The following is a 27,274-nucleotide window of genomic DNA, read 5'->3' on the forward strand; positions in this document are numbered from 1 at the left end:
TTTGTGCTCGGTTGTTCTTCTGTCCTCAGATGTCTGGTAGCCTTGGTGGATCAGCATGCGCCATGTCAATCGATCTTGTGCCAAGGTTTCCCAAGAGGTAGTTTCAATATCCAGGGACTTGAAGCCAGAGGCTTTCAACAGATGTGGGAATGCTACAAAGGTTATTAAGAGCGAGTACCATGTGTCACTTTTTTTCATGGCCACTGCAACTTCGAACAATTGCAAACAAAATGCTTGTAAGTTGAGGACTGCTTGAATCTTTGTTTGCTTTGGTTGAATAAAGGTATTAGTTATATTTTCATTTTCTTTCAAATGATTTAAATGCAAGAAGAATGTGTGTGCCTTAGAAGAGAGAAATGCTTATTTTTTTATCAAAATATTAAACAAATTTGAGTTTCCCTTATATGGGGTTGTGGTAAAACCACTATAATCCAGGGAGTTAGGAAATATCTCTGATTGGTCCTCTATTGCTGGTGTTATCTATATTTGTTCAATTGGGGAGGAGAAGCTATCTTCTTAAGCATCTCTGTCTGTGTCAGAAAGGGTTGTCAAAGCATTGTGGATGAAGCAATCCCAGAGACTACGTTTATGACACAGTAATGCTTGTATACCACAAAGGCTGAAAATATCATTCTAAGTTGAGCCATCTTCACCCCAGGCAGCACAGCATCTTCAGCCAGCCCTGATTGTTGGCTGGACATTCTTCTATCTCCAGGAAACGCCCCTTCTCTTTTCTGGTGGCACCTGCTACAACATTCATGTGCAAATATAAAGGGAAGGATGCATTTTCCTCTCCAGTAGCACTGTCTATTCATATGTAGATTTACACAGACTTAATAAGGCGATCAGTTACTAGGCGGAAACACAACTGATTAACTAGCAACAATTTCTATTATCAGGTGGCAACCCTAATTATAAGGAAGTCTGGTGCAGCTGAATTAGGCAGAGCAGTTTAGCCTAGAGTTAAATGGGGATTTTCATATGAAAAATACAGTCTGGTATCTGAGCAACTGAAAATTTGTAGCAGCCCGTGAGGCATCTGTCATATACTATGTACATTGCTATGGTTTATAGTACCTGCTTGAATGTGCAGCAAACTGCATTTTAAAAAAGTACAGGAAATAAGGGCTTATTGGTTTCATAAATCAGGTATGTGTTAAAGCTTTGTATTAGAAAAGGCAAAGCATAACCTTTACTCATGGCAAAAATGCTTTTGTAAGTAAAATGGAAGGAGGAAATACGACTTATCTAAACTAGTTTCTGTTTCCTACACATGTGCGTGCACAAACGCACCCACATGCACCCACACAGAGAGCGCCCCATTAAACAAAGCATTTAATGAGGCATCGGTTTCACAACTGCTTACCCCTGCAGATGTGCTGCTGCTACTGTCTGTTCCTGGCATAGATTCCATGGAACTGGTGCTCACTATCTGATAATGAGAAAGCCAAAAACAAATCAGAACAAATCAATCCTGAAATTAGATTCAAAAGCTTGGAGAAATTAATAGAAAGATAATTCTAAATAAAATATTCTAAATATTTTATTTATTCAAAATAAACATTTAAAATATATAACAGTTTTTTAAAAATAAAAATGTTTGGTTTGGTCTAGTGGTTAAGGCACCAGGCTAGAAAGCAGGAGAGTGTGAGTTCAAGTCCCACCTTTGCCATGAATGCCAGCTGGGTGATTCTGGGCTAGTCACATTCTCTCAACCCAACCACTTCACAGTTGTAGGGAAAGTGGGAGGTGGACAATGTGTTGGATATGTTTGCTGCCTTCAGTTATTTGTAAAAATAATAAAGGCAGAATACAAATAAAACAAATAAATAAAATAACCCATCACAAGTCAGCCCAATAACTGTATGTCAACCTTTGCTTTCAGAAATTCTTGGCCAGCAAAAATGCAACTAAATAAATGAACAAATATAATGTTTTTTGATGCCTGTGTTTAACTAGGTACTCTTATCTAGTTTTAGAATTTCTATGAAGAACTGATTACATTTTAGGTCATGCATATGCAGAAATGTTGAAAATTCAAAAAGAGTTCACAAACTTCTAAGCACCACTGTATGCATATATTACCAATAACCTAGAATAAGTTTGGAAGAGCATCTCCCCAGAGATCTGTATGGTTCTCCCCTGATATTTCAAAAATCTTTGAAAACTTACCTGTTTTTCCAGGCTTGTATTTCCCAATATTCCAAATATTTCCAAGTACTTTGGTTAGAGTATTTATTAAACCCAATCAGTTTTTATTTTGTGTATTATAGATTTGTACTTTACTTCTATTTTATCGTGCTTTACTTTTTAAAGCATAGTTTGTCTAAAGTCACTTGGAATCTGGCAACTGCTAAATCAAATCAAAACAAAATTTAATTTAAAATTCCTATTTCTTACATTTCAGCCTTTTATTTCTGCCCCGCAGGCGAAATCCAGACCTGTCAAAGGATCCCACTAAATATGAATATGATATCACTGAAGAGGCATTATAACCTAACTCTTCAGACACTATTGTTTCCTGTGTGAAAACGTGTATCTGCTATACAATGTATCTTAAATGCTTAGATTACTTACTGATGAATCTGGGAAGTGCTCATCCTCTTGAGAAAAGGAGTTATTAAAAGCCCTAAATGTTTCACTGTTCTGTTTATGTTTTTCAATTGTTGCTTGAATAACCTGTGGTAGTTTCAAAGAAAAGTAATAAGTAAAAACAATTTTCAGCAAAGACTTAGACCACAACAACACACAATATTTTTTCTTAAATGATCATTAATAGATTTCAACGTTTAACAATTTTACCTGTTCAAGTCTAAAATTGCAAATTAAAATTATTCAGAAAACAGAGTGTCTTGCAGATAATGAGGGGGTAATAATTTTTGCTAATTAAATACAAGATTTATCTGAATTGTTTAGTGAGAAGAATGAGAGAGATAATGGATCTTGAAGAAGGAAGCAGATGAGATTGTAACTCAGAAAACTGTTTGTTTCCATTCTAAAAAGTTAAATGGCATTACTGAAATAATGTATACACCAGGCTGCCAATGAAAATGGAGTTAGTGCAAAATATGATCTCATGAATTTTAATCCAAGGCAAATATTGTGAATGAATCTTGTCTGCTCTGAAAAAACCTAATGGTTTTTGACCAATTCTCAATTTCCAGAGTGTGGACTCCAATTGAGATGCAATGTCTGAAAGACTCCAGCAAGGTGAAGGAAGAAAAAGTTATGAAAGAGACACAGCTCAAAGCAGTGGAGAGCATGAAAAAGGGGAAAAATTATAATCTAATCTAATCTTAGATGAGAGCGTAGAAATGGGATAAATAATACATTGACATATATTTTTTAATGCAAGATGTTTATCTATATTTATTTTATTTATTTTTCATATCACCCATCTCTTTTACAGAGGATCTCTCTTAGATATAATAATATAAACTATGTATTATAATATATAAACTATTATAATACATATGTCATGTCATATCATATCATTCTGCCAATTATTAGCTGAGGACCCACTCCAATCCATGCGATTACAGACTTGTTCCTTCCCAGCCTTCAGTAAGGTAAGGGACTGCCTCCAGGTCTTCCCACCCACCTAGTGCAGTGTGAACCCACAGCCATCCTTGAGATTGAGATTTGAGATTTATTGCATTTATGCCGCCCTATTCCCGGAGGGGCTTGAAAGCCACAACTGCTTGTGCTATGCAGTGCAAATGCACAGTGCCCTGGGAAAACCCAGTTGCTCCAGCAGCACAGAGCGAAGCAAGAAAAAATCTTGATAAAATAGATATTACCTGAATCCAATCTTTCTTTTCTTCTTCTGTCCTATAAAATTAGAACAATGGGTGTTTGCCTTTCTTTTTATAATATCAATTCTTTGAGAACCAGACATAAATAATTTAATATATGGAAGACCTCACGTTCCAGCCAGCTAAACTAAAGTCTCAGATTGTTTCTGCTCTTGTTCTTCTATTGCAAGGCTCTGAAGAACCATGAAACAGAGAATTCCGGAGGCTTTCTGTCCCACTGTGCTTTTTCACTCAGAAATAATGCTACCCTCCAGGTAGCCTCCACCTTAGAGTGCTCTGTGCACTCTATACTGTCACCTCCTCAGGTTTCTTCCACTCTTCATCTTTTCCAATGAGCTAAACAAACCAGGCTCCATGGGAGGTCAGCCTTCAAGGCAGAAGCATTTGGAAGCAGCTAGTTGCTTCATTGGATCTTTGTCTGTCTTGTTGAAATAGCAAAAGGGGAACAAAAAAGGCTCAAGACACAGTTTCAAAGGGCTTCCTTGAAGCATTTTCTTGGCACTTTCCAATAGGAAAAGTGAGGTGTGGGTAAGGGAAGTTCTTCACTTCTTCCTCCCCCTTCCTCTCTCATGAACGTATATGAAAGATGGAAGGCCCTGAGAGTTGATGCCTCAAATATTTCTTATTCCTTGCAGTGGGATTTCCTCAGGAGCTACACATTCCCAGTGAGAAGGATTTAATCCTGACGCAATACTATGCTCAACTTCTGCTATAGGTGAACAGCAATCATTCTTTGCTGGGATTGAACCAGGGGTAGTCTTCTGGGGGTTTGCACAGGTTCGGGTGATCCCCTAGCTAGTATTCTGCTCAGTTTGGTGAACCCACTGGTTGGCACCGCCCACCCCGCCCATCCCAGAAATCTCCACACGGCCAGTTCATCATTCCAGATAAGTGCAGGGGTCATGTGGAGACTCAGGAAGGGGGGGGAAACGGGCCTTTCTGAGGTTCCAGAAGTCTATAAAAGAGCTTGTTTCTGGCCTCTGGAGTCCAGGGGAAGCAGTTTTCGCTCTCCCAGAGGCTCAAGGAAAGCCTCCAGAGCTTGGGGAGGGTGAAAAATAGACCTACCAGAAGTTCTGGAAGTCGAGAAATGGACCTGTTTCTAGACTCCAGAGCTCTGGGAATCAGTTTTCGTCTTACCAGAGGCTCGAAAAAAGCCTCCAGAGCCTGGGGAGGGAGAAACAACATACCCCGCCGTGGTGCAGGACACACCCCACCATGGCCACGCCTACCCAGCAATGGGGAAGTGAACCCATTGCTGCAATTTTTGAACCCCACCCCTGGATTGAATATTGCCTAAGCAAATATAATACAAACAAGATGCATCAACTTTTTTTTCTTTTAATATTTCTTAAACATTACATTAGAAGTTTAGGATGGGAAAGGTCCAATTCAAAATAAATAAATATATTTAGGAGAAGAAAAATAATCTGTACCTGGCTTGTAGCTCCAAGGATCTTTTCTTTCCTGTTATTGAAAAAGTATGGGTCACATTTTGCTTGACTATTTCCTGGACCTAGAAAACCAAATCAACATTTTGACATTTTTTAGTATTTAATTCTAATCACGATCAGACAAACCAATGTGTTTCTCTCAATAGGAGAAGATCATTCAGAAATGAATTCCTTATTAAAAATAAAACAGTAACTTTGTATCTTAACCAAGACTATAAATTCATACACCAGAAAGTAAAACCAAACCAATCAGATACAAACCTGCAATCCTGCAATATCAATCTTTTCACGAACACTGAATTTCTGGCCTATCAATCTCAGTTTTGGAACACAGTATAACACCATGCTGTTAAACTGTAAATAACAAAAAAGATGTATATTTTGTAGTTAATCTTGCATAATTATTTCATAAGAATAACACGCACACATGTATATGTACATAAAAAACCAAATACTTTCTTATGTAGCTTTTTAATTAATCATAAAACATAGTTTTATTAAACAGACATTTGTATATTGTTCTATTTTATCAGAAGATTCTAGAATCAAAAGATTTAGATGTACTGCGTGGTACACTTTTAGGGGAAGTGCCCTAATTTTACTCTTCCTTACTACTACAAATAAACTGTGCATATTCTTTTGTATTTTATTTATTGTATTTGTATTTCAGTATTCTCTAGGACTGGGATGGCAAACCTATGGCATGCGTGCCACAGGTGGCATGCGGAGCCATTTGTCAGGGTATGTGAGGCGTTGTCCCGTTAGCTGGCCAGCGTGCATGCACGCGCTGGACAGCTGACTGGCATTCATTTAAGGCCATTTTTCACCCTCCCCAGGGTCACTTTTTACCCTCCAGGGCCTTCAGGGAAGCCTCCGGAAGGTCCATGAAGGCTCCAGAGGGCTAAAACCGGCCATACGAGCAAACCGGAAGTCCGTTCCCAAACTACCGATTTGCCCCTAGGGCCAGTTTTTTGCACTCCGGAGGCTTCAGGGAAGCTCCAGAAGCCTCCAGAGGGCCTCCGGGGGGCAGGGGAGACTGTTTCCGCCCTTCCCAGGCTCCTATAAAGCCTCTGGGGCCTTGGGAAGGCAAAAAAAACATGCCAAAAATGGGGGGGGGAGCACTGGTCATGTGCGCATGCACACTGGGGTTGTGTGCATCACATTATGGGTGCAGCACGTCTGCACATGACCCCCCTACGCTCCCCCTGCTTTTGGCACGTGAGGACTTCAAGGCCACATACATGTGTCTTCCTAATTTGTTTTGATAGTTTTGATAGCAATCTTACTAGATACAGTGATTAGCCCAGAGTCACCCAGTGAATGCCATGGTTGAATGGGGAGATGAATATGATCCAAACTGCAACTCTACACTAAACTGCTCTTTAAAAGTATTTCAGGTAAATGCTTAGCACAATTCATTTGAAATAACAGCAGATAAGTATGCCAACATTGTTCAGTTCCATCTTTATCCCTGTTGGAAATCTGATGTATAAGTAGTCCTGGACTTACAACAGTTCATTTAATGACCGTTCAAAGTTACGGCACTGAAAAAAAGTGACATGATTTTTTTCACACTTTTCAGCATCCCTATGGCCACATGATCAAAATCCAGATGCTTGGCAAGTGGTTCATATTTATGACCATTGTAGCGTCCCGGGGTCACGCGATCCCCTTTTGCGACCTTTTGACAAGCAAAGTCGATGTGGAAGCCAGATTCACTTAACAACTATATAACTAAATTAACAACTGCAATGATTCAGTTAACAATTTCACTTAGCAACACAAATTCTGGGCTCAGTTGTGGTTGTAAGTTGAGGACTATCTATATTTAGATAAGATTGCAAGATAGCAAACTCCAGAATTACTCATTTATGCTTCCTTATCTCTTATTGACAAATCTCCTGTTTACATATTCTTTTTATTATATTTAATAAATCCAAATTTACGTTTTCATATATAACCTCACAATAGAGGATTCAGGGACAATAAAGGCGGCGGTGGTGAGACCCCTTCTGAAGAAGCCATCTTTGGATCCAGCCATTTTAAACAACTATCGTCCAGTCTCCAACCTCCCCTTTGTGGGGAAGGTTGTTGAGAAGGTGGTAGCCTTTCAGCTCTGGCGGTCCTTGGAGGAAACCGATTATCTAGATCCCTTCCAGTCGGGATTTAGGCCTGGCTACAGCATGGAAACGGCTTTGGTCGCATTGATCGATGATCTCTGGAGAGACAGGGATGGAGGTTATGCCTCCGTCCTAGTGCTCCTTGACCTCTCAGCGGCTTTCGATACCATCGACCATGGTATCCTTCTGCGACGACTGCAGGAGGTGGGGGTGGGAGGCACTGTTCTACGGTGGTTCTCCTCTTACCTCTCGGACAGGTCGCAGTCGGTGTTGGTCGGAGGGCAGAGATCAACCCCTAGGCCCCTGACGTATGGGGTACCGCAGGGTTCGGTCCTGTCCCCCCTCCTGTTTAATATCTACATGAAACCGCTGGGTGAGATCATTCGACGGCACGGGATAAAATACCACCAGTATGCGGATGATACGCAGCTGTATCTGTCCGCCCCGTGCCAACTCAATGAAGCGGTTGACGTGATGTGCCAGGGCCTCGAGGCTGTTAGGGACTGGATGGGGGCTAACAAGCTTGTACTCAATCCAGATAAGACCGAGTGGCTGGTGTGTTTCCCTCCTACTAATTGGCCAAGTGTTCCATCTCTCAGGCTGGGGGGTCAAACAGTACGCCCTCAGACAGGGTCCACAATTTGGGAGTCCTCCTGGACCCACAGCTGACTTTTGAACACCACTTGTCAGCTGTGACCAGGGGGGCATTTGCCCAGGTTCGCCTGGTGCACCAGTTGCGTCCCTACCTGAACCAGGAGGCCCTCACAACAGTCACTCGCGCCCTTGTGACCTCTAGACTGGACTACTGCAACGTGCTCTACATGGGGCAGCCCTTGAAGAGCATTCGGCGACTTCAGCTTGTCCAGAATGCAGCCGCGCAAGCAATCGTGGGTGCACCTCGGTTCACCCACGTAACACCTATCCTCCGCAAGCTGCACTGGCTGCCTATTGGTCTCCGGATACGCTTCAAGGCGCTAGTCGTCACTTATAAAGCCCTTCATGGTATTGGACCTGGGTACTTGAGAGACCGCCTGCTGCCAATTACCTCCACCAGACCGATTAGATCCCACAGAGTAGGCCTCCTCCGAATTCCATCCGCCGGCCAGTGTCGACTGGCGACTACCCAGAGGAGGGCCTTCTCTGTGGCTGCTCTGACCCTCTGGAACGAACTCCCCGTGGAGATTCGCACTCTCACCACCCTCCAGGCCTTCCGCAAAGCCCTTAAAACCTGGCTGTTCCGACAGGCCTGGGGCTAAACAACCGTTGCCCCTATCTCGAATGGTATGATTGTTGCGCTTTTAAATTATGTATTGTTTCGTGTTGGTGTCAAACTGTCTGTATCCCCTTTCCCTTGCTCAACCTGTGAGCCGCCCTGAGTCCCCCTCGGGGAAAAGGGCGGCATACAAATGAAATAAATGAAAATGAAAATGAAAAATGAAATAAAGTATATTGCTGTATCATATATAACAAAACAAAAATTGTACATGAAAAGAGTTTTTAGATAGAAAGATAGGTAAAGCCTTGCAGATTATTTGCAGATTCCTAATTATAGTTTTGTGCTAAAGTTGCAGAATAATTTATTTTGACTGTAAACATATCAGGCCACAAACCACAGTTTATACTATGGCAATCAATTAGAAACTTAATAATGTGGATTGAAGTTGTTTTACAAATTACACCTGTTTCACCCATGCTTATGTCTGAGCTCAAAATTCTGGCTTATTCCTGGTGTGTTTTTGTCCCCTTATCAAGATTCTCACCAATTGATCAAAGTTAAGGTAAACGTAACTAGGAAAGCACAGCTTTGCATGCTAAACAACATTTGCTAAATAACATTGTTTGTTCTACCCAGATTCTCTTTAATAGCAGTATTTACATTCAAGCACATAAAAAAACCAATAAACACACCAGCAAAAAAACGCCAACAATTTATTCACACACAGGCACACAAAACCCCCTGGCTAAGACTAAGGGGGGGAAAAGCCAAATATCAACTATTCCTAAAACATTTGGAATACTCTTTCAATACCGATAACACAAGCCAGCTAAGAAAGATAGAAATACTATTGATAGAATTTCTTGATTGTGGGCAGGTGTGTCAAAGATTGATTAACTTAGTCAAAGGAGCTTATGTGGACAGAGTAAAAGATTTTATATCAAAGAAACCAAGTGACTCACCAGAAATAAATACCTATCCTGTGCTGTGCCATTCTTTGCTGACAATTTTTGAATATGGCCCTCTTTAATCAATTCATTGGCAGGATTAACAATATCTTCTTCTCCACCAAGGCGTTCGTACACTTCTAACAACTTGTGCATCTTTTCCTACAAGAACAAAAGAAATACACAATTCTGGTATTTCTAGTATTTGCTAATTTATTATAAATGCCCTATAAGAGAAGGCAATTCTGTCGTTTAATAAATAATATGTTAGACATGAAGTAATTATTGCCATCCTTCATTTTATACTCTTGTACAAAATAAGTAATCAGAACAGTTTTTCTAATAATAGAAAAACTTCACACACATTTTCTTTTAATGTCACACAATGTAAGAAATCCACAATTAAATCTGCATGCCTTGCAAAGAACTTAAACATGTATGCCATCTGCAGTAGTAAAATACCTACAATAATACAGACACATGGGACATTTTACATTCTACATTCAAGAAAGAGAAATAAAAGCTGTCTCAGCCACTTTAAATAGCGAATAAGAATAATTTGTACTATCTGTCTTTGTGAGGTTTTTATGGATTCCATATTCTCAACACATTTCTCTTTATCTCATTTTTCATTTATCTTCATTTTATAGCCGCAGATGACAATTTTCACACATTAATAATTATCAGATGAAGTCAGATTATTTAAATTGTTTCCTATTTATCTTGTAGCAATATGAAATAAACATAACAATACCAGCTTAATACAATTCTGTTATATTGGCTCACTGCATAACTAATATTTTGAATTACTGCAAAATCTGCCTGTGTACCAAGCAATAGGGACAAGTCTCAACTAAAACAAAATAAATAAAATAACAAATGGTACTGAAATGATAATCTGATAATCTTTCAACTAAGAAAATGGTTTTAATATACTATTTTTTATTTTTTTTAGAAAGCAGAAAGTTTTGCATGTACATAGATGGAGTCTGTTTCTAATAATTACAAATATAAAAGGTATAATTGGCTAGATGATTTACTGGAAGATTTTCTACTAATAACATTTCATTCTTATACTTTAGATTTTATTTTAAGGAGGTTTTTTAAAATATATAAATTTAACTCTGCAGAACTACTTAAAAAATGTGGTTTTCTATAAGACCTAAACTTGCAATTCAATTTCTGTGATAATCTCCTGAGCATTAGCACCTGAGAAAACTAGGCCATTTGATTCGTTTTCTAAGATAAAACCCTCTTTCTCCTCCCTTTCCCTTTCAGAACGCTGCCCAATCTGCCAAGGATGCTAGTGCATAGCAAAACAAAACTCAACAGCCTGGCCAGTGTTTTGGTGGTGCTGGGGAGGGGAAGGAAGAAGAGCAGGTGAGACCATGGGGAAAAGGAATAATGATAAAACTGGGATTTTCCAGAGAGGAAGAAGAGTTGGCTGGTCAGCAGTGGTGGGTTGCTAACTGATTTATTACTGGTTTGTTCTTGCGCGTGCTAGCGCTTGCGTAAAGTGTCTGGGAAGGTAGGCGGAGCCTCCCACCGCCACCACTACTGGGCTGAACCAGGAGCAACCTAGCTCTGCTGGAGAGATAGTTAGGATATATGCTGGGTAAAGGTGAGCCTGGAAAACCATTATTTGCTTATTAATAGGGGGGAAAGACCTGTTAACAAAATAAATTTCTGAGCTTAACCATATGTTGTAAATAATGCATAAGAAGTGGCACAGAGCCAGGGTGGCATAGTGGTTAGAATGCAGTACTGCAGATTACTTCTACTGACTGCCAGCTGCCAGCAGTTCGATTCTCACCAGCTCAAGGTTGACTCAGCTTTCCATCCTTCCAAAGTCAGCAAAATGAGGACACAGATTATTGGGGGCAATATGCTGACTCTGTAAACCATTTAGAGAGGGCTGTAAAGCACTGCAGAGACTATATAAGTCTAACTGCTATTGCTATAACAAATAGTAAGGAAACAAAAGTCCCACAAGGCCTACACATAATATTAAATATAAATAAAAAACAGTAGTTTTATATATTAGTCCGATACATATTAAAGAGTTTAAACATTAATTAAACAAAACAGTGTTTCAAGCAAGCATCTCAGTTAATGGCTTAGATGACGTTTGTTTTACATACTTTCTACTCACCATCTTTCGGATAGCTGCATTTGAATGGTTTGCTGCAGTAGAAATGAGCTCCAGTGATTCTGCAATATACAATTATTCATTCTGAAGATTATTATTGGCTAATAATACAGTTTTTATTCCCCTGGTATGCATAATCTGAGTCCAAAATTGCAAGCTAGTGAACTCACTTCTACCATGTCTACACATTTTAGGATCAATATGAATTTGATATTATTGAGTTAGCATCACTGATAAAAAATACTATAGTGTAGGGGTGAAATTCAGCAGATTATGACAGGTTCTGGAGAACCAGTAGCAGAAAATGTGAGTAGTTCGGAGACCATCAAATACTACCTCTGGCTGGTCCCAGAGTAGGGTGGGAATGGAGATTTTGCAATATCCTTCCTCTGGAGGGGGGGGACTGGAGATTTTGCAGTATCCTTCCCCTGCCATGCCCACCAAGCCATGCCCACAGAATTGGCAGTAAAAAAAATTGAATTTCACCACTACTATAGTGCATAATATTACTAAGCAAAAGAAAATTATATTTACTCAAATGTCAAAACATAATAAATTGTATTGAATGAACAGCATTGGTGTTTTAATTGGTAATTTGGATTAAAATGGACTGTTTCAGTATGCAAACGTAACCTCATTCTCTTCTATGTCACTAAAAAAAATGATACCTCATTGATATATACTTACTGGATTCTATTGCATGTGACCCTATATACTGGAACAGAAAATGTGACTTAAAAGAAATTCATCTGTTCCCTTAAAAAGTCAAATTTGACCCATGGATTGTTTAACTGTTTATTTCTATTTAATAAAAAGTAACCTTTATGTTTGAGGGCACAACCTAACACTTTAGTTGAGCTTATTGACGTGACCCTGAACCATGATTTTTAAAGTTAGCCACTGGACTATTTTGCTTTTTCAGCTGTTAAAATATCAGGAAATATTATTTGTCAATAACCCATTTGAATTAATACATACTAGAGGCTCCACTCTTTTAAACATAATGGAATATAGTGACAGAAACAAACTTCTATGCTTACTAGATGTATGTTATATATTATATACTGTATATAAAAAATTAAAGATTTGAATTCCTGATTTTGTGGGTTTGCTAGACTAGATGCTCTGTTTGATCATTGTTTCAGAGGCATTTCCTTATTTAAACAGAGAAACAGAATGATGAAGGGCAGGCAAAAAAGCATTGGGAGCAGGAGTCTGACTTCATGGTGGTTCCCTATTGAGGGAAGCAGGGTAGGAGCATCAGTAATCTTCCTCCCTCCCTTCCCTTTAGGCTTAGTCCAAGAATAGCGTAGAACAATCCAGTTAAAGTTCAGCTCTTTATTTGCTCACAGCATATAAACAAAACCTTGCCAGACTAAACCTACACACTCTTAACTCTGATATACCCTAGGAAATTTTACTATTCTTGAGAAAGTGCTGTTTCATTGTGGTCCACCACCTCCCCCTTCAAAGACACAATCCATCACAACTTCCCTTCCTTTCTCAGCAGGCAGGTAGGTGGAGAAGGGGGCAAGGGATTGTGAGTGTGGCTGGAAAACTGTCACACAACATTGAAAATGAATATCATATAACTGTAGCATCACACCAGCAGCCAGTAGCACTGCAGCAACCACAACTTCCCCAAATTTCATTTTTTTGAGAGTCATGGATACATTCTGTATGTTAGCCCTTTTGAGGTACCTTGATGCAAAAATTGTTGCCCTATAATGCACTATTTTCCCCAGGAAACTGTTATGATGAGAGTTTTAGTAGTATATAAATAGCTTAAAGTAATTAGTACTATATGGGTGGTTAAACTGAAACAACAGGAACAAGTTCTAATTGTTATATTACATAGAAGGTATTTTATGGCTAATCAACATTCATTCTTGAAATGTGTCTTTACTGTTCAGCAACTTATTTACAACGGCATGGATGAAAACTGCACTTACTTTCAGCATCTTTCCTATCTGGTGATTCCCCAGGAAGTTTTTTAAGATAATCCTTCAGGAGAAGCTCATAGCGTGGAATTCTCTGAACAGGTTCCAGCATGTGATGTTGCAATGTCAGGTTTCCACATATTTCTTGTTTCTGAATTGCAAAAAGATGTATTCCATTGATATTTTTTTTAAAAAAAAGGCATGGGTCATGTATTTAGATTATTGAATGAATGTCTCTTAAAGCGACAGAAACCTCAATGGAGGCAAAAGGACAGACCTGATGTAGAAGCGTGATTTCCTTTATCTGAGAAGTTAAACGTGGTCCAAATTGGGAAACTTTTTCCAGCCTTTCTGCTCTTAGACTGGAGCTCTCCCAAAACAGTCCTAGCTCGGGCGGACTGAGTTTTCGAACTGAGCATGTGCAGGCAAAGGGAGGCGTGGTCAACAAAAACATCACTCAGTCCAAGGGCAGATAGGCTGTGTTAACCCAGCATTTGGACTCTCTGAGCAGTGCACTGGAGAATGGTTATTTTTTGTATTTTGTTTTTGTTATTCTTTGTGACTTGCCCAGAGTGAGGCCAGCTCCAAACTGAATAAATAAAGTAGCACAGATGCTACTTGGAGAAAGCAGAATGCATTGTGATGACTTATTTATTAAATTGGTAGGATATTCAGTTCCACTTCACACTGGGTAGAGTAAAATTTAAGGCAATATAAAATAATAAAGTACAAATAATCAAAAAAGGAATATCCAGAAAATACACAGAGAGAGACACACCAGCAATCAACAAACCATTTTTTTCTGAAGGGATCCTTTGCTCATTATAGCTCAAGGCCTGGTTAAAAAAAAGCAAGTTTTAAGGCCTTGTTTAAATAAGGGCAGGATGGAGGCCTAACAGTTCTCTAGGAAAACCTTATTCCAGAGGATAAATGCCATAACAGAGAAAGCTTGCTTCTTAGGTCCCATCAATTATTCTATTTCATTGAGGGTGCATGCTGACTCTGCTAGTTCATACAGAATGGGTAGAAATTAGAGAAGGCAGGTATTATCTCAAATAACCAAGTCTTATGCTATAAAGCAATTTATAGATGATAATCAGAAGCTTCAATTACATCTAAAATGGTATGGGTAACTATGCAGCAGTTCATTAAGCAAAAGTGTGTCATGCGCATACTGTGCCAAACTCATAATAGCCTGTCCTGCATTCTTGATCAACTATAGCTTCTGTGTGGTCTTGCATTAATGTAGATAATATTGCAGTAGTCCAAATTTGAGGTGGGCAAAGCACAGAAGGGGCTCAATCGATTCCCTCCAGCCATCCAGCCCCGGCCAACATTTATTGTCTCCAACTACAGAGAGAGGAGAGAACCACTCAAACACAAACACACGCTTTCTTTCTTCAAACCCAATGCTTGTTCCATAAGGACAGAATGATTGACAATATTAAAAAAAATATCTAGCAATCTTTATGTTGTATGTTTGCACCTCTATACACACCTACATACAAACACAGTCAGTCTTATTTCCATGTAACTGTTAGCCATTTTAAAAATAGTTTAATAAGAAATCAAATTTAATGAGAAATCAAATTCAGAATATCAACATGTTTCTGTATCAGCAGCTATCATGAGATTTTGGCAATATTTTTATGCCATTCCATAAAAATTATACAAAGGGTCACAGACTGTAGCATTATTCATATGAAGATCATGGCAAATATTGCAGGCAAAAGAAAATAAACATTATACAAAGCTGTTTTCATATAGCAAATCACCAGAAATAAAGGGGGAAAGAAGGAAAGTGTCAGAAAGAGAGAAGATCCTGATTAATAGCCGAATTTCAGTCTAAACATCATAAATTACAGAAGCTCTTCTCTCCCTTTTCTACACTGTTCACATTTCTTTGTTGAAATACTTTTTCAATATTTTAGTATCACCTTTCTTACACACACAACCTCTATAAGTCTATCAAACAAATTAAAATGAAAGTCATCAATTAAGGTCATTGGTGTGCTTATCCATAAATTCAAGTTCATCTTGACAAATTTGAGATGACAGCACGTACTGAAAAATGTTATAAGCAAGTATTATGTTACATAGTAAGAAAAAAATCAATAATAAACATTATTTCATTTTTGAAAGTAATATTTGCATAACTATTCTATGATGCTTTTTTTAAGTTATAAAAAAGAGGGGCATCAGTACAAAATGACTTCAGTTCTGTATATCAGCTGCAAATATCCAGGAATCTCCTTCTCTAAGTTTTTACATGTGAGGAACTTTTCACAAATATCTAATGCCATGACTTCAAATGGACTGGAAAATATTTTATTCCCTGGTTGTACTCCATCTGTTATAGACTTTCAGGATATAAGCAATTGTACTGTATTGTCTTCTTCTGATGTCTGGCTGGTGTAAGGGTAGCATAAGGCCAGGTCACTTGAGGCACCACTGTTGCAGAATTCAGTCCCAATTTCAGATCAATCTCATACCCAATTAGTTTTAGATTAGCTAAAGAAATCTTTTTGTTACAATGGGTTTTAATGTTTCTTTGAGATTGAATGTTTTAAAACTGCTCTCTTTACTTTAAGATCAGTTTTAATTCTATGGTTTTATGTTATTTTTCTGTTTGGATAGTCTGTGGTTAAGGCTAAAACAATATGAAAATATGTTGGCATATAACAAAGAAAAAGAGTGAATACATACATTTTATATTCCAAATGGCAACTTAGAAACATACCTGTATGTTTTGGATGACATCCTTAAAAGGAGATGATCTCTGCATCCATGTGTTTACCATATCCATTGCTCTGTCAAAATTCTTTACATATTCTCCATACATCTTCAGAAATGGAGCAAGCTTTTGAAGGATGTCTCCTAACCTTGGATTTTTATCCCTAAAGACACACATTTAAAGAGGTATAGAGAGATATAAACTTGGATTCATCATTATTATAGGCATACCCTAGGTTTGATTCATATGCAAATGATGGGATCCAGAAATAAAAACAACTTTTGATTGTTTCCCTCCACAAGGTAGCACTATACTCTGAAATCCTGGACAATTTTTTGAAGAGGCAAAAGATTTTCAACAAATGGAAATCACCAAATGTCTATATCTTTTTCTATCAAATACAGATAGTATCTAGATCTATTCACCTGTAGTTGCATAAAGACAACTCTACTTGATTTTGTAATGTATTATATAAAATTAAGTTCAACATTGAAAACAATTTGTATTGTGAATGTCCATGTCTGGAACACCTGGAAATAATGAAAGTTTTTAGTGATATTCAAAATATTTTGAAATATCATAAAACACCAGCAAAATTTTAAGACGATGTTAAAGATCATTTATAACCATTAGTTACATCCTTATTAACCACTTTGGAGATAAGCTTTGTGATTACTGAATTATACACTTTTCAGGATGTATTTACATAATGTCTAACTGACCAAATCAATTTATCATTTAAAGAAAAAGCAAAATGTGGCCTTGTACTTCTTAAACCATCTTAATTTCTGCAACCTGATATTACACATCACTAAATTGATTATCTCTATGAATAAATTCTTCCTACAGATTATTACTTTAGAATCCACCCAACTGTCTCTTTATGGACCCAGTTCTACATTTGGCCAGTGCTCTGTTTGTGCTACAATTTGTAAAAATAGGCTTTACTGATGCAAACTTAATTAACCCAGTGAGAATATAAGCATGTAGCAGTTACTAACTCTGAACACAGTGGGAAAGGTCAGTGCTTCTATACTAGGTCTGACTAATAACTCTTAAGGTTAGGGAAATGGTAGAAGACTATTGAATAGTTTTACGAGAATATTCCTGTCTTCCTTTATTTTATTAGTCCCAATAAAGCAATGTGAAATTTGTTAAGTTTCTATTGTAAAGTATATATTATGTGTTTGTAAATATATTATACTAATATCAATAGTGTATTACAGGGAAAAAAACACCTTGCTTTACTTATGAGGAAGCTCTTGATATGGAAATATTTCCTTGTAACTTTTCATTTACCCACCACTCATCTGTAATCCTTGTTTTGAGTTCAGGAAGGAGAAACTGTTCATGGAACCGATAAATGGAAGAAATATTCGAAAATATTCCTGTTACCACATCAGGTGGAATTCCCGACTCATACAATTTAGTGCAAAAAACCTGCACAAAAAAAGAACACAAAAGCTCTACAAAATCAGTTCCAAATAGTATAGAATTTATATTGATGTAGCTGGATTTTGAAAGATGATTCTATTTTTTTAAGGAATCTTCCCTTTATACAGTATATTCAAGGGATGTTGAATTTATTAAGACGGTTTCTTTTAAGCAGATATATCCCACCTTCAAGGTCACTCAGCATGTAAGGTGATACATAATTTGTTTCTCTTTAGCTTCACTTAACAAAAATGAAGTCTCAAATATAAAGCTAAATCCAATACAATTTACGGATATCTTCAGATATCTTTTCTGAATAAATGTTTGCTATATTACTGTATATTATGTTCGTTCTATCTATCTATCTATCTATCTATCTATCTATCTATCTATCTATCTATCTATCTATCTGCAGTGGTGGTGCAGTGGTTAGAGTGCAATACTGCAGGCTACTTCTGCTGATCACTGGGTTTAATTGGGTTTGTTTTTGGATACTTTATTTAATTTCCTTTTTAACTTTTGTAATATGTGTGTGTGGGGGGGTTGTTTTTAATGTTGTATTCCGCCCAGAGTCCTTTGGGAGACGGGTGGCATATAAATCCAATAAACAAACAAACATAAACAAACACTGGCTGCCAGCTGTTTGGCAGATCAAATCTCACCAGGGTCATGGCTGAGTCAGCCTTCCATCCTTCCAAGGTCGGTAAAATGAAGACCCAGATTGTTGGGGGCAATAGTCTGACTCTGTAAACTACTTAGAGAGAGCTGTGAAGCACTATGAAGCGGTATATAAGTCTAAGTGTTATTGCTATTGCTATCTATCTATCTATCTATCTATCTATCAATCATCTATCTTCTAACTATGAAAAATTATCTTCCATGTGGAGATGGATGAACAGCAGATGATAGATAGATAGATAGATAGATAGATAGATAGATAGATAGATAGATAGATAGATAGATAGATAGATAGATAGATAATTGTACTGTATAATTATATTATCATAAAAGGGAAGTATGGTAAGATAATAAGGAAGATTAGATGGAGAGAGGTATGGTTGATAAGGCATCCTCTCAATGAAATTAGAGAGCATAAACATTTCATCAGAATTGGATAAGTTATTCTTGTCAGCAGTCTTGAAGCAGTCTTTATGAAGCTGAAACATTAAATCATTTAGAGAAAAAACATCCAATTGGTTTAGTTTGTATAAACCTTATTCACTCCATTCTTATGGATTGCAGTAGTCTACACAGGAAAAAGAAGCCATTTGGAAATTAAGGTGCAGATATCTAAGGTGGGTATTGCATACAGCAATGGTCTGCCAGAAAGCAAGGTATTTTTAAGATGTGACTCATGCATATAACAAGGGGGTTACTAGTCAAAAGCATTTAATCTTAACTAGAATAAAAGAAACCAGATTGCAGAAATCCAGATGACAGCTAGATGGCAGCACATATATAACAACTCTTCACTCTTTTCTGCCACCTATGGGTCATCTCGGTATCTATCGCTCAGATCTGGTTTCCCTAGTGGAAAAGGGCCAGGCACATTGCTCTTGAAAATACTTGAATGTGTTCAATATTTGGAATAAGTGGAACTATAGCACAACAATGCATCTTAAAAAATAGTTAAAATAAATTTACCTGATCAAGAAGATAAAGCCTATTAACATAAGCTTCTTCTGTATGCAGAAGTTCATTTGCAATATTAAACAGCTTTTGTGGCTCTGAATACTGTAACAATATGAAAAATGCAAAATCCACTTTAAATACATATTCCAATTACAAGAGAAATCAATAATCTTTTTGTACTGTTCCAATTGTTGAAGTATTCCAATTGTTGAAGTATTCTCCTGTGAGAATACTTCAGTATTTTCTGTTGCATTGATCAAGTATACAATTAGCTGATACACAATTACATACAATAATCATGCATATGATTATTAAAGGAGCACATTTCACTGTTATTCCAAAATCAGATTAGTACAGCAAAAATTCCTATAACAAATGAAGAACCATGTAAGATATTTATTATCTTTAGCAAACTATATCAATCCCTCCAATGTGTTACTTATTTCAGTGTGGAATTTCCCTCTCTGAATCAAATGTAGTCCTACTGGCCTGACTGATTAACCAAAGGCAATTAATGTTTTGTCACAAGAGGTTTAAGCAGTGCTCCTGATCTTGCTTTAAAAGTAGGGAAGGAGGAGGAAGAAAGGAAAAAAGGAATTAATCCCCTGTTGTCACTGAAGAAAAAGAAGATCTCTCCATTTTCACCCAAGACTAAAATAAATGCACAGTGGCAATAATGTGATCCAGGATAGTGGCAAGATGGAAAATATTAATGAATACTAGTCCCCCAAATCTTTGCAAATGCCAATTTATCTCTAGTTTCATAAAATGTACTGAGAAAATATCTGAACTCAGAGTTATTTTAGTCTTACTCCACTACTGTTAAACCATTTGTAAGAACTATACAACTGTAGGCTCATTAAACAAAATCAATGAGAGGTGATTTAAATCACCAAGGTGTAACTTAATACAGATTGTTCAGTATGTGGATACACAGGTATGTGGTGAATTGGCTACATGGGCTCTCTCAGACGATGGCCCCTATACCCTTCTCTCACAATTCTTGGAAAGTCTTTTCAATTGCCGACAATTTCCACTCATTACCAAGAAAATTCCTCTTTGCATCTGGTCGCAGGGGAAAGGAACTGGGAAGTCTCTGTACTCTTGACTTCTCCAAGTGGCAGAGTGATATGGTATTATAATAGGCTACATTCCCTGTCAGACTGAGCCTGCTAATACCAGATGATTAGGTTTATTAAGTAGATTAAGTAATTAAGATAAGGGCTAATTGAGGATTGAAAATAATGGGGGGAAAGGAAAAGGAAGATCTCATGAATGTTGCAGGTTTTTACTGACAACTCTAGGGATGAATATATATCAAGAAACACACACACATACATAGGTGGAATGAAATAGGACTAAGCATTCAAATAAACAGATTAGATCAGTCCATAATATAAATTCAAAAAATTCCTAATTTGTATCTAACTCTGCATTTCTTTCTATGGTTATTTACTTCTGAATCCTTCAACCTTTCTTCAGGTTAGGATGTACCTTTTATCTGGAGATAGGTAGACTGGAAAGAGGTGTCATCTCCTGTGATGAAAGACAAAGGAACAAAGGGAAAATGGAGCTGCCCTTTTCCTCTTTGTAGAAGTTCATCTGAGAAAGGACAACCTTCCCATTCCTAACTAGTTGTTTATAGCTTGAGTTTTACCTTGGTTCTACACAGTGGTGGGATTCAAATAATTTGAACACTACTTGTCGGCTGTGACAGGGGGGCATTTGCCCAGGTTCGCCTGGTGCACCAGTTGCGTCCCTACCTGAACCGGGAGGCCCTCACAACAGTCACTCGTGCCCTTGTGACCTCTAGACTGGATTACTGCAACGTGCTGTACATGGAGCAGCCCTTGAAGAGCATTTGGAGACTTCAGCTTGTCCAGAATGCAGCCGCGCGAGCGATCGTGGGTGCGCCTCGGTTCACCCACGTAACACCTATCCTCCGCTAGCTGCACTGGCTGCCTATTGGTCTTCGGATACGCTTCAAGGCGCTAGTCGTCACTTATAAAGCCCTTCATGGTATTGGACCTGGGTACTTGAGAGACCGCCTGCTGCCAGTTACCTCCAATGGACCGATTAGATCCTACAGATTAGGCCTCCTCCGAATTCCATCCGCCGACCAATGCTGACCTGGTGACTACCCGGAGGAGAGCCTTCTCTGTGGCTGCTCCGACCCTCTGGAATGAGCTCCCCGTGGAGATTCGAACCCTCACCACCCTCCAGGCCTTCCGCATAGCCCTTAAAACCTGGCTGTTCCGACAGGCCTGGGGCTAAAGAGCTTTTGCCCCCCCCTCAAATGGTATGGTTGTTGTGTGCTTTTAAATTGTGTATTGTTTTGTTCGTCTTTTTTATCCCTTATCTGTACCCCCTTCCCTGACTTGGATTGTGAGCTGCCCTGAGTCCCCTTCGGGCAAAAGGGCGGCATATAAATGCAATCAATTCAATTCAATTCAATTCAATTCAATTTGATAACCAGTTCTCTGCTCTAATGACTGGCTGGGTAGTAGTCGCTTGGTAGTCACGTGACTGGATGGGCATGGCCAACTCAACATGCTTCTTCTCCCCGCCCTCCCCCAGACATGAGGGGGTCTCCTTCAAGCTCTCTCCTGGGATACCAAGAGGAAGTATGTGAACTTTGAAAAGAAGACTAGTCTGTCCTTGCACAGAACTGCAGGCACAGAAAGAAGTTCACCCAGCTCTAGCTGAGGAGGCTCCCTCCTCAGGCTTCAACTTTTCTCTGCTGGGTGAGAAATGGTGGTGGCGGGCATGTCGCCCTACACTTGATGTTGTTTTTGCAGATTTTTGCATGCACCAAACTGGCAGTAATGCCGGGAGCAACTCACCCCTGGGCAGGGCCAGTCAGAAGTGGTATTTACCGGGTCTCTGAAACTCAAAATTTCTGCTACTGGTTCTCCAGAACTGGTCAGAACCTGCTGAATACCACCTCTGAAACTGGGTTATTTGAGGGCCTATCACTCCTTGATTATGTCTACCTGTTCCATTAGACACAGCAAAAATAATATGCTCTGGGTCTCAACCAGTGCCAGCTGGGGGAATTCTGGGAATTGAAGTCCATATATCTTAATGTTGCTGAGGTTGACAACCTGCCCTAGAAATTAGATTGGTTCTGATTCTATTGGAGTTCCATGACCTTAAAGCCATTCCCCCCCCCCCCCCAGTGGACTTTAAGATCAAGGGTTGTGCCTAACCGTGTACAATGGCTGTGCTGACCTGTGTTGGTTTTTACCTCAGCTACAGGTTACATGAGTTTTGTTAACTTTTATTGTTTGGCATTTTCAATTATTGTTAGTTACCCAGAGTCATGGATTTGAAATGGATAGCCATATAAATTGAAATAAATAAAAACAGTCAACATCTTATGTGCATTGCTACATATATTTATAGTTAAATAACAATAAACAATGCTCTCTGATGCTAAGAGCAGTATTGCCTTAAGAATAATTCAGCTAATGCAATATAAGCTATTACTGAAAAGACTGATGTTGTAAGTGCAAATTAAGGATTTGCCATTTCTTTTTATTATAAATTATTCTATTCATGCATTACAGCTTCAAAACAAGAACACACATTCTGAGCTTGTAATGTTTAGAATAGTTTCCAAGTTTTGTCTTAATTACCACTATTATACTACCTTGGTTACCATAACATCAAAATCAATGTTTATAGGCCTTCTGAGTCATATTCATAAGCTGATTGGTGTAAAAGATGGTGTTTATGAATACAGAAACACTTACCTCCTAAACGAATGCTCATGAATTATTTATACTACCTTTGATGGAAAAATAAATCATGTCTTTAAGGTCAAATTAATAGCCATGCCAAAATGATTGTAAACGCAGCCATTTGTCTGGACTATTTTGTAAATACTCAAGTCCAGTACAATTTTCATCCATGTGACTTTGCCCTTTCTATTAGATATTTGGATGTTCTAATATTTACCAAGCTTTCTTTGTAGCCAATTTCTGAACAACTTAGTTCTTAACCTTTAGGGAGCTTTAAGGCGCCTAAAACAGCAGTCAGAAAACATTTGAACATTGAAAAGAAAGATGGAACTATTTTTTTGGCGGGGGGGGGGGAATTGACCCACCATCATTTAGGTAGGAAAGATTAGACAGCAGAGAAAACAAAAGACATCCAGCAAATAATTTGCTAAAAAATCTTTTTTTCTTAAATTTTAAAATCTATTATTATTATTACTATCAGGACATACACAAGAATGCATTTTATTAACAGTCTACTTATATGAATGTTTCTTAAATGTACTGGTCAATAATACTTACTGTATTTTTTGGTGTATAAGATGCACCGGAGTATAAGACGCACCAAGATTTTGAAGAGGCAAAATTTTTAAAAAGGTTTTTGAACTTTACAGACCTCCCAAATAAACGGGCCTGTTTTTTGCCCCCCAAAAGGGCATGCATATCCATTAGGAAGCTTGTAGAGTGCTCCTGGGGCTGGGGGGGGGATGAGCAAAAAACGGCCTGTTTTTTGCAAAAACGGGCCCGTTTTTGTCAAAAAAGGGTACGTGTAGCGTTTAGGCGGCTTGTAGAGTGCTTGTGGGGACTGGGGTTAGGGTTAGGGTGAGCAAAACGAGCAAAAAACGGGCCATTTTTCACAAAAATGGGCCCTTTTTTGTCAAAAAGGGCACAAACAGCCTTTAGGAGGCTTCCAGAGTTCTCCTGGGTGCTGGGGGGAAAAAAGGCCTGTTTTTTGCTCTTTTCTGCCCTCCCAAGCCCCAGGAGCACTCTGGAAGCCTCCTAAAGGCTCTGCACAGCCATTTTTGCAAAGGGGCGGGGTTTCAGGAGGCAAAAAATGTTGTATTCAGTGTATAAGATGCACCCAGATTTTCAGCCTCTATTTGGAGGGAAAAAGGCGTGGCTTATACTCTGAAAAATATGGTATATATTTTATTTCTAAAAGCCACTTATACACAGAATGTGCAAAAAATACTGACTGGCATTGGTAAAGAATGAGAAGGGAAGCTAATAATGTGATATCTGAATTAAGCTTTGAATAAAAAAAAGACAAATCTACAAGTAGCCAACTAGTAAGAAGTACTGATCTATGTCCATACACTATGTATGTCAGTATAATGCAACTTTATCCATGCTAGAATGTGCTGAAAGTAAAAGTCCCACACAGAAAGTAGTAGTATTATAACAGCAATGCAGAAGTTAAAAAAATACCTTGTTAACATCTATACATTCCAGCTTGGAGATGTCTGCTATTTCCGGCTCTTCACTGCTTCCCTCGTCTATATCACTGTCTTCATCCTGAGCAGAATCTCTCTTCTGTTCCCCGGCAGAAAATAGGACAGGTTTTTTGTCATTGTCCATTTCAGCTAGATCCCCAGTTCCCGTTGTTTTTTTCTGTTCTGTAACTTCCTCGTTTGGAAAATTCTCTCCTGCTACATTACAAGAAGGACTGTCTATTCCACTATCTCTGTTAGGGATTTTGTCATTGCTATTCATCTGAATGGATGTGTCCTTATGGCTGTGCACTGCCACAGAAGCTTTGCTGATGGGCACATTAGTAAAATCTTCAGTGTTTGTGGTGTCATCTATGTTTAGTTCTTTGATTTTCATTAGGTCTGTATTAGACCCTTCAGGACTACCCAAGATGTTAGGCCCACTCTCATCCAACTCTTTATTTTCATTTGTTGTAGTGCTGGAAGCCACCAAATCATAGACAATTGGGCAATGCTGTTTAGAAGAATCTGGTTCTTGTTCCATCTTAAAAACTAAATTAATCTGATTTCTTTGACCAACATGTGTGGGTTGCCTGCAAATGAAAAAGTTTCAAGGTTATTGATATGAGAGATTTTAGGACATCCATATGAATTCATAGACTGTGAAAAAGCAATAATTGAAGTAATATTTAATCTATCACAAATTATGATATCAAATTTTTAAGTTTCCAGGACCACCTCTAATTTTGGATTGGGAAAAGTGGTTTATTACTAAAGTATTATTAAAGCAAATTTTCACTGGATTGGTTAAACCAATGTAATGACAGAATCTGAATTTTCTACATCAGCACCAAAATATATTTAGTTGTCTTTCTAAGCCTCATTCTTTGCCTTGAATATTCATACAAATATATTTAAACTCAGAGTTTTCCGTTTTTATAAGGAACAAGTAAAAGCCACAAATTTGGCTTTTATAATTTTAAGAGCTATATTAAGGAAGTCAGTGCATTCGGAGGAATTAGCTTTTAGACTATGTATTTTTAGCTTCCAAAAACAAAAACAAAACCCAGCACCTACAGATTATGCTATCATGACAAACCTCCACTTCCTAGGCATTTGCAAGATATTCATGACTTCTCAATTGACAAGTCTGTCAATTTTTAAATAAGTATTCTTTATAGGATAAAAAGAATGCCTAACCATGTAGTTCAAGCAAACTATATCAATACAAGATGAAACAGGAACAAACTCTTAGGATACAGAAATATATTATCATGAACACTTGGACTGGCCACTCATCAATATTACAACCTATTATATATTAAGAATTTTAAAAAGTGTTAAGCCAATCACTTTTACTTATATAAAAACAAGTATTCCAATTTTTTTTAAATCCTCCATTGGTTGTGAGATAGGTTTCAACCCCCCCCCCCCACTTAAAATGACCCAGTTTAGTAACTATTATAATAATGGTCACTATTATCAAATCACTACTATTTTCTGTATTTAAGGATTGTATGCCTCAGCTATTCCAATTTCATTGTAGCTTTTTTTTTTTTTTTTTTTTTTACAAAATTCTTTAAACGAAGAGATTCTGACCGGAAAATTAACCAAACACTCTTACCTTATCTCTTCAAATTTTTCAATAAGCCTGCTTATATCTGCTGAGGCATGTGTGGCTTCTACTTCAGGCACTTGAGTTCTTGAAGACTTTGGATCTGCTGGTAAAGGCCTAGATGGTGCTGGAGGAATCTTCTCCTGTCCAGCAGGCTGAAGATGAACAGGTTTTGGAGGTACTACAAATCCAAAATAAAAAGTAAATTCTTTTTCATCTTTACAGCTAATACAGAACAAAAGTTGAGTGCTCCTGGAGACATTGTTCGTTCTCAACAGTTGAAGCCATGTAACTTTAGGTTATTTTCAAGTATAAGCACACTGGTTTTAAGTGAAGTGGTACAATTTCATGTAAAGCTAGTATCTTCCAACTCTTGATAGAACAAGTGTGACCACTTCCTGGTTGCTAAACAGGATATACAGTGTGCAAAGACATTGCAAATTAGCAAAACCTCTAGCTCTAGCATACTCGTTAACGCAGGGCTGAACATTTGAAGAAGTGGTGACCCAACACTTTGAATACGATTACATTAAAGCCATGGAATATTTCAAAGACTTTTTTTTTTCATCCTCCCATGCTCATTCTTCTTGAACCTCAAAAGGCAAATTAAAAACAGCCCATCATTTCTCCTTTTCCCTCCCCCCCCCAACTTTTTATAGTACAATATGCTAAATATCCTTCCTCTTTTGTTGCAGTCTTGAACACATTACTGTGACAAAAGCATTTGCCATGTACTGCTGCTTGTTCGTGAGGGGGAGAAGAGAACAATGAAGCACATATGCACTTCAGTCCCACTGTGAGTCTTTTTTTTTTTCAAAACACAGCAAACCATGTGAAATTCTCACCCTGCTTGGAAGTAAGTAGTGCTTTTTAAAAGCCTCCAAGCAGTAACCCCTAGCAACAGGGTCATGTGTTTTCATTGTTCCTTACAGCTGAAAGCAACTTTAACTGATCCTTCAAGTAGAAACAGAAAAAGTGACTTAGGAGAATTAATGGCAATTATTTGTCTCTG

General features: G+C 38.1%; 1 protein-coding gene across 1 annotated transcript in view; it reads right to left on the minus strand.

Annotated features, from left to right (window-relative positions):
• Positions 1-26,537, minus strand: part of FGD3 (FYVE, RhoGEF and PH domain containing 3) — a 41,305-nt gene extending 14,768 nt beyond the window's left edge. Inside the window, exons 1-13 of the mRNA XM_032212098.1 lie at positions 26,272-26,537; positions 24,646-25,240; positions 19,451-19,540; positions 17,676-17,812; positions 16,379-16,535; positions 13,651-13,789; positions 11,702-11,760; positions 9,565-9,711; positions 5,528-5,620; positions 5,249-5,328; positions 3,801-3,831; positions 2,578-2,679; positions 1,367-1,432 (exon numbers count right to left, since the gene is read on the minus strand). Of these exons, the coding sequence (XP_032067989.1) occupies positions 1,367-1,432; positions 2,578-2,679; positions 3,801-3,831; positions 5,249-5,328; positions 5,528-5,620; positions 9,565-9,711; positions 11,702-11,760; positions 13,651-13,789; positions 16,379-16,535; positions 17,676-17,812; positions 19,451-19,540; positions 24,646-25,191 (1,647 nt within the window). The 5' untranslated portion in view covers positions 25,192-25,240; positions 26,272-26,537. The remainder of the gene's footprint in view (positions 1-1,366; positions 1,433-2,577; positions 2,680-3,800; positions 3,832-5,248; positions 5,329-5,527; positions 5,621-9,564; positions 9,712-11,701; positions 11,761-13,650; positions 13,790-16,378; positions 16,536-17,675; positions 17,813-19,450; positions 19,541-24,645; positions 25,241-26,271) is intronic.
• Positions 26,538-27,274: the final 737 nt, after the last annotated feature.

The sequence above is a fragment of the Thamnophis elegans genome, chromosome 2 (genome assembly GCF_009769535.1).
Source record: "Thamnophis elegans isolate rThaEle1 chromosome 2, rThaEle1.pri, whole genome shotgun sequence".
In the NCBI taxonomy this organism is placed as follows: domain Eukaryota; kingdom Metazoa; phylum Chordata; class Lepidosauria; order Squamata; family Colubridae; genus Thamnophis; species Thamnophis elegans.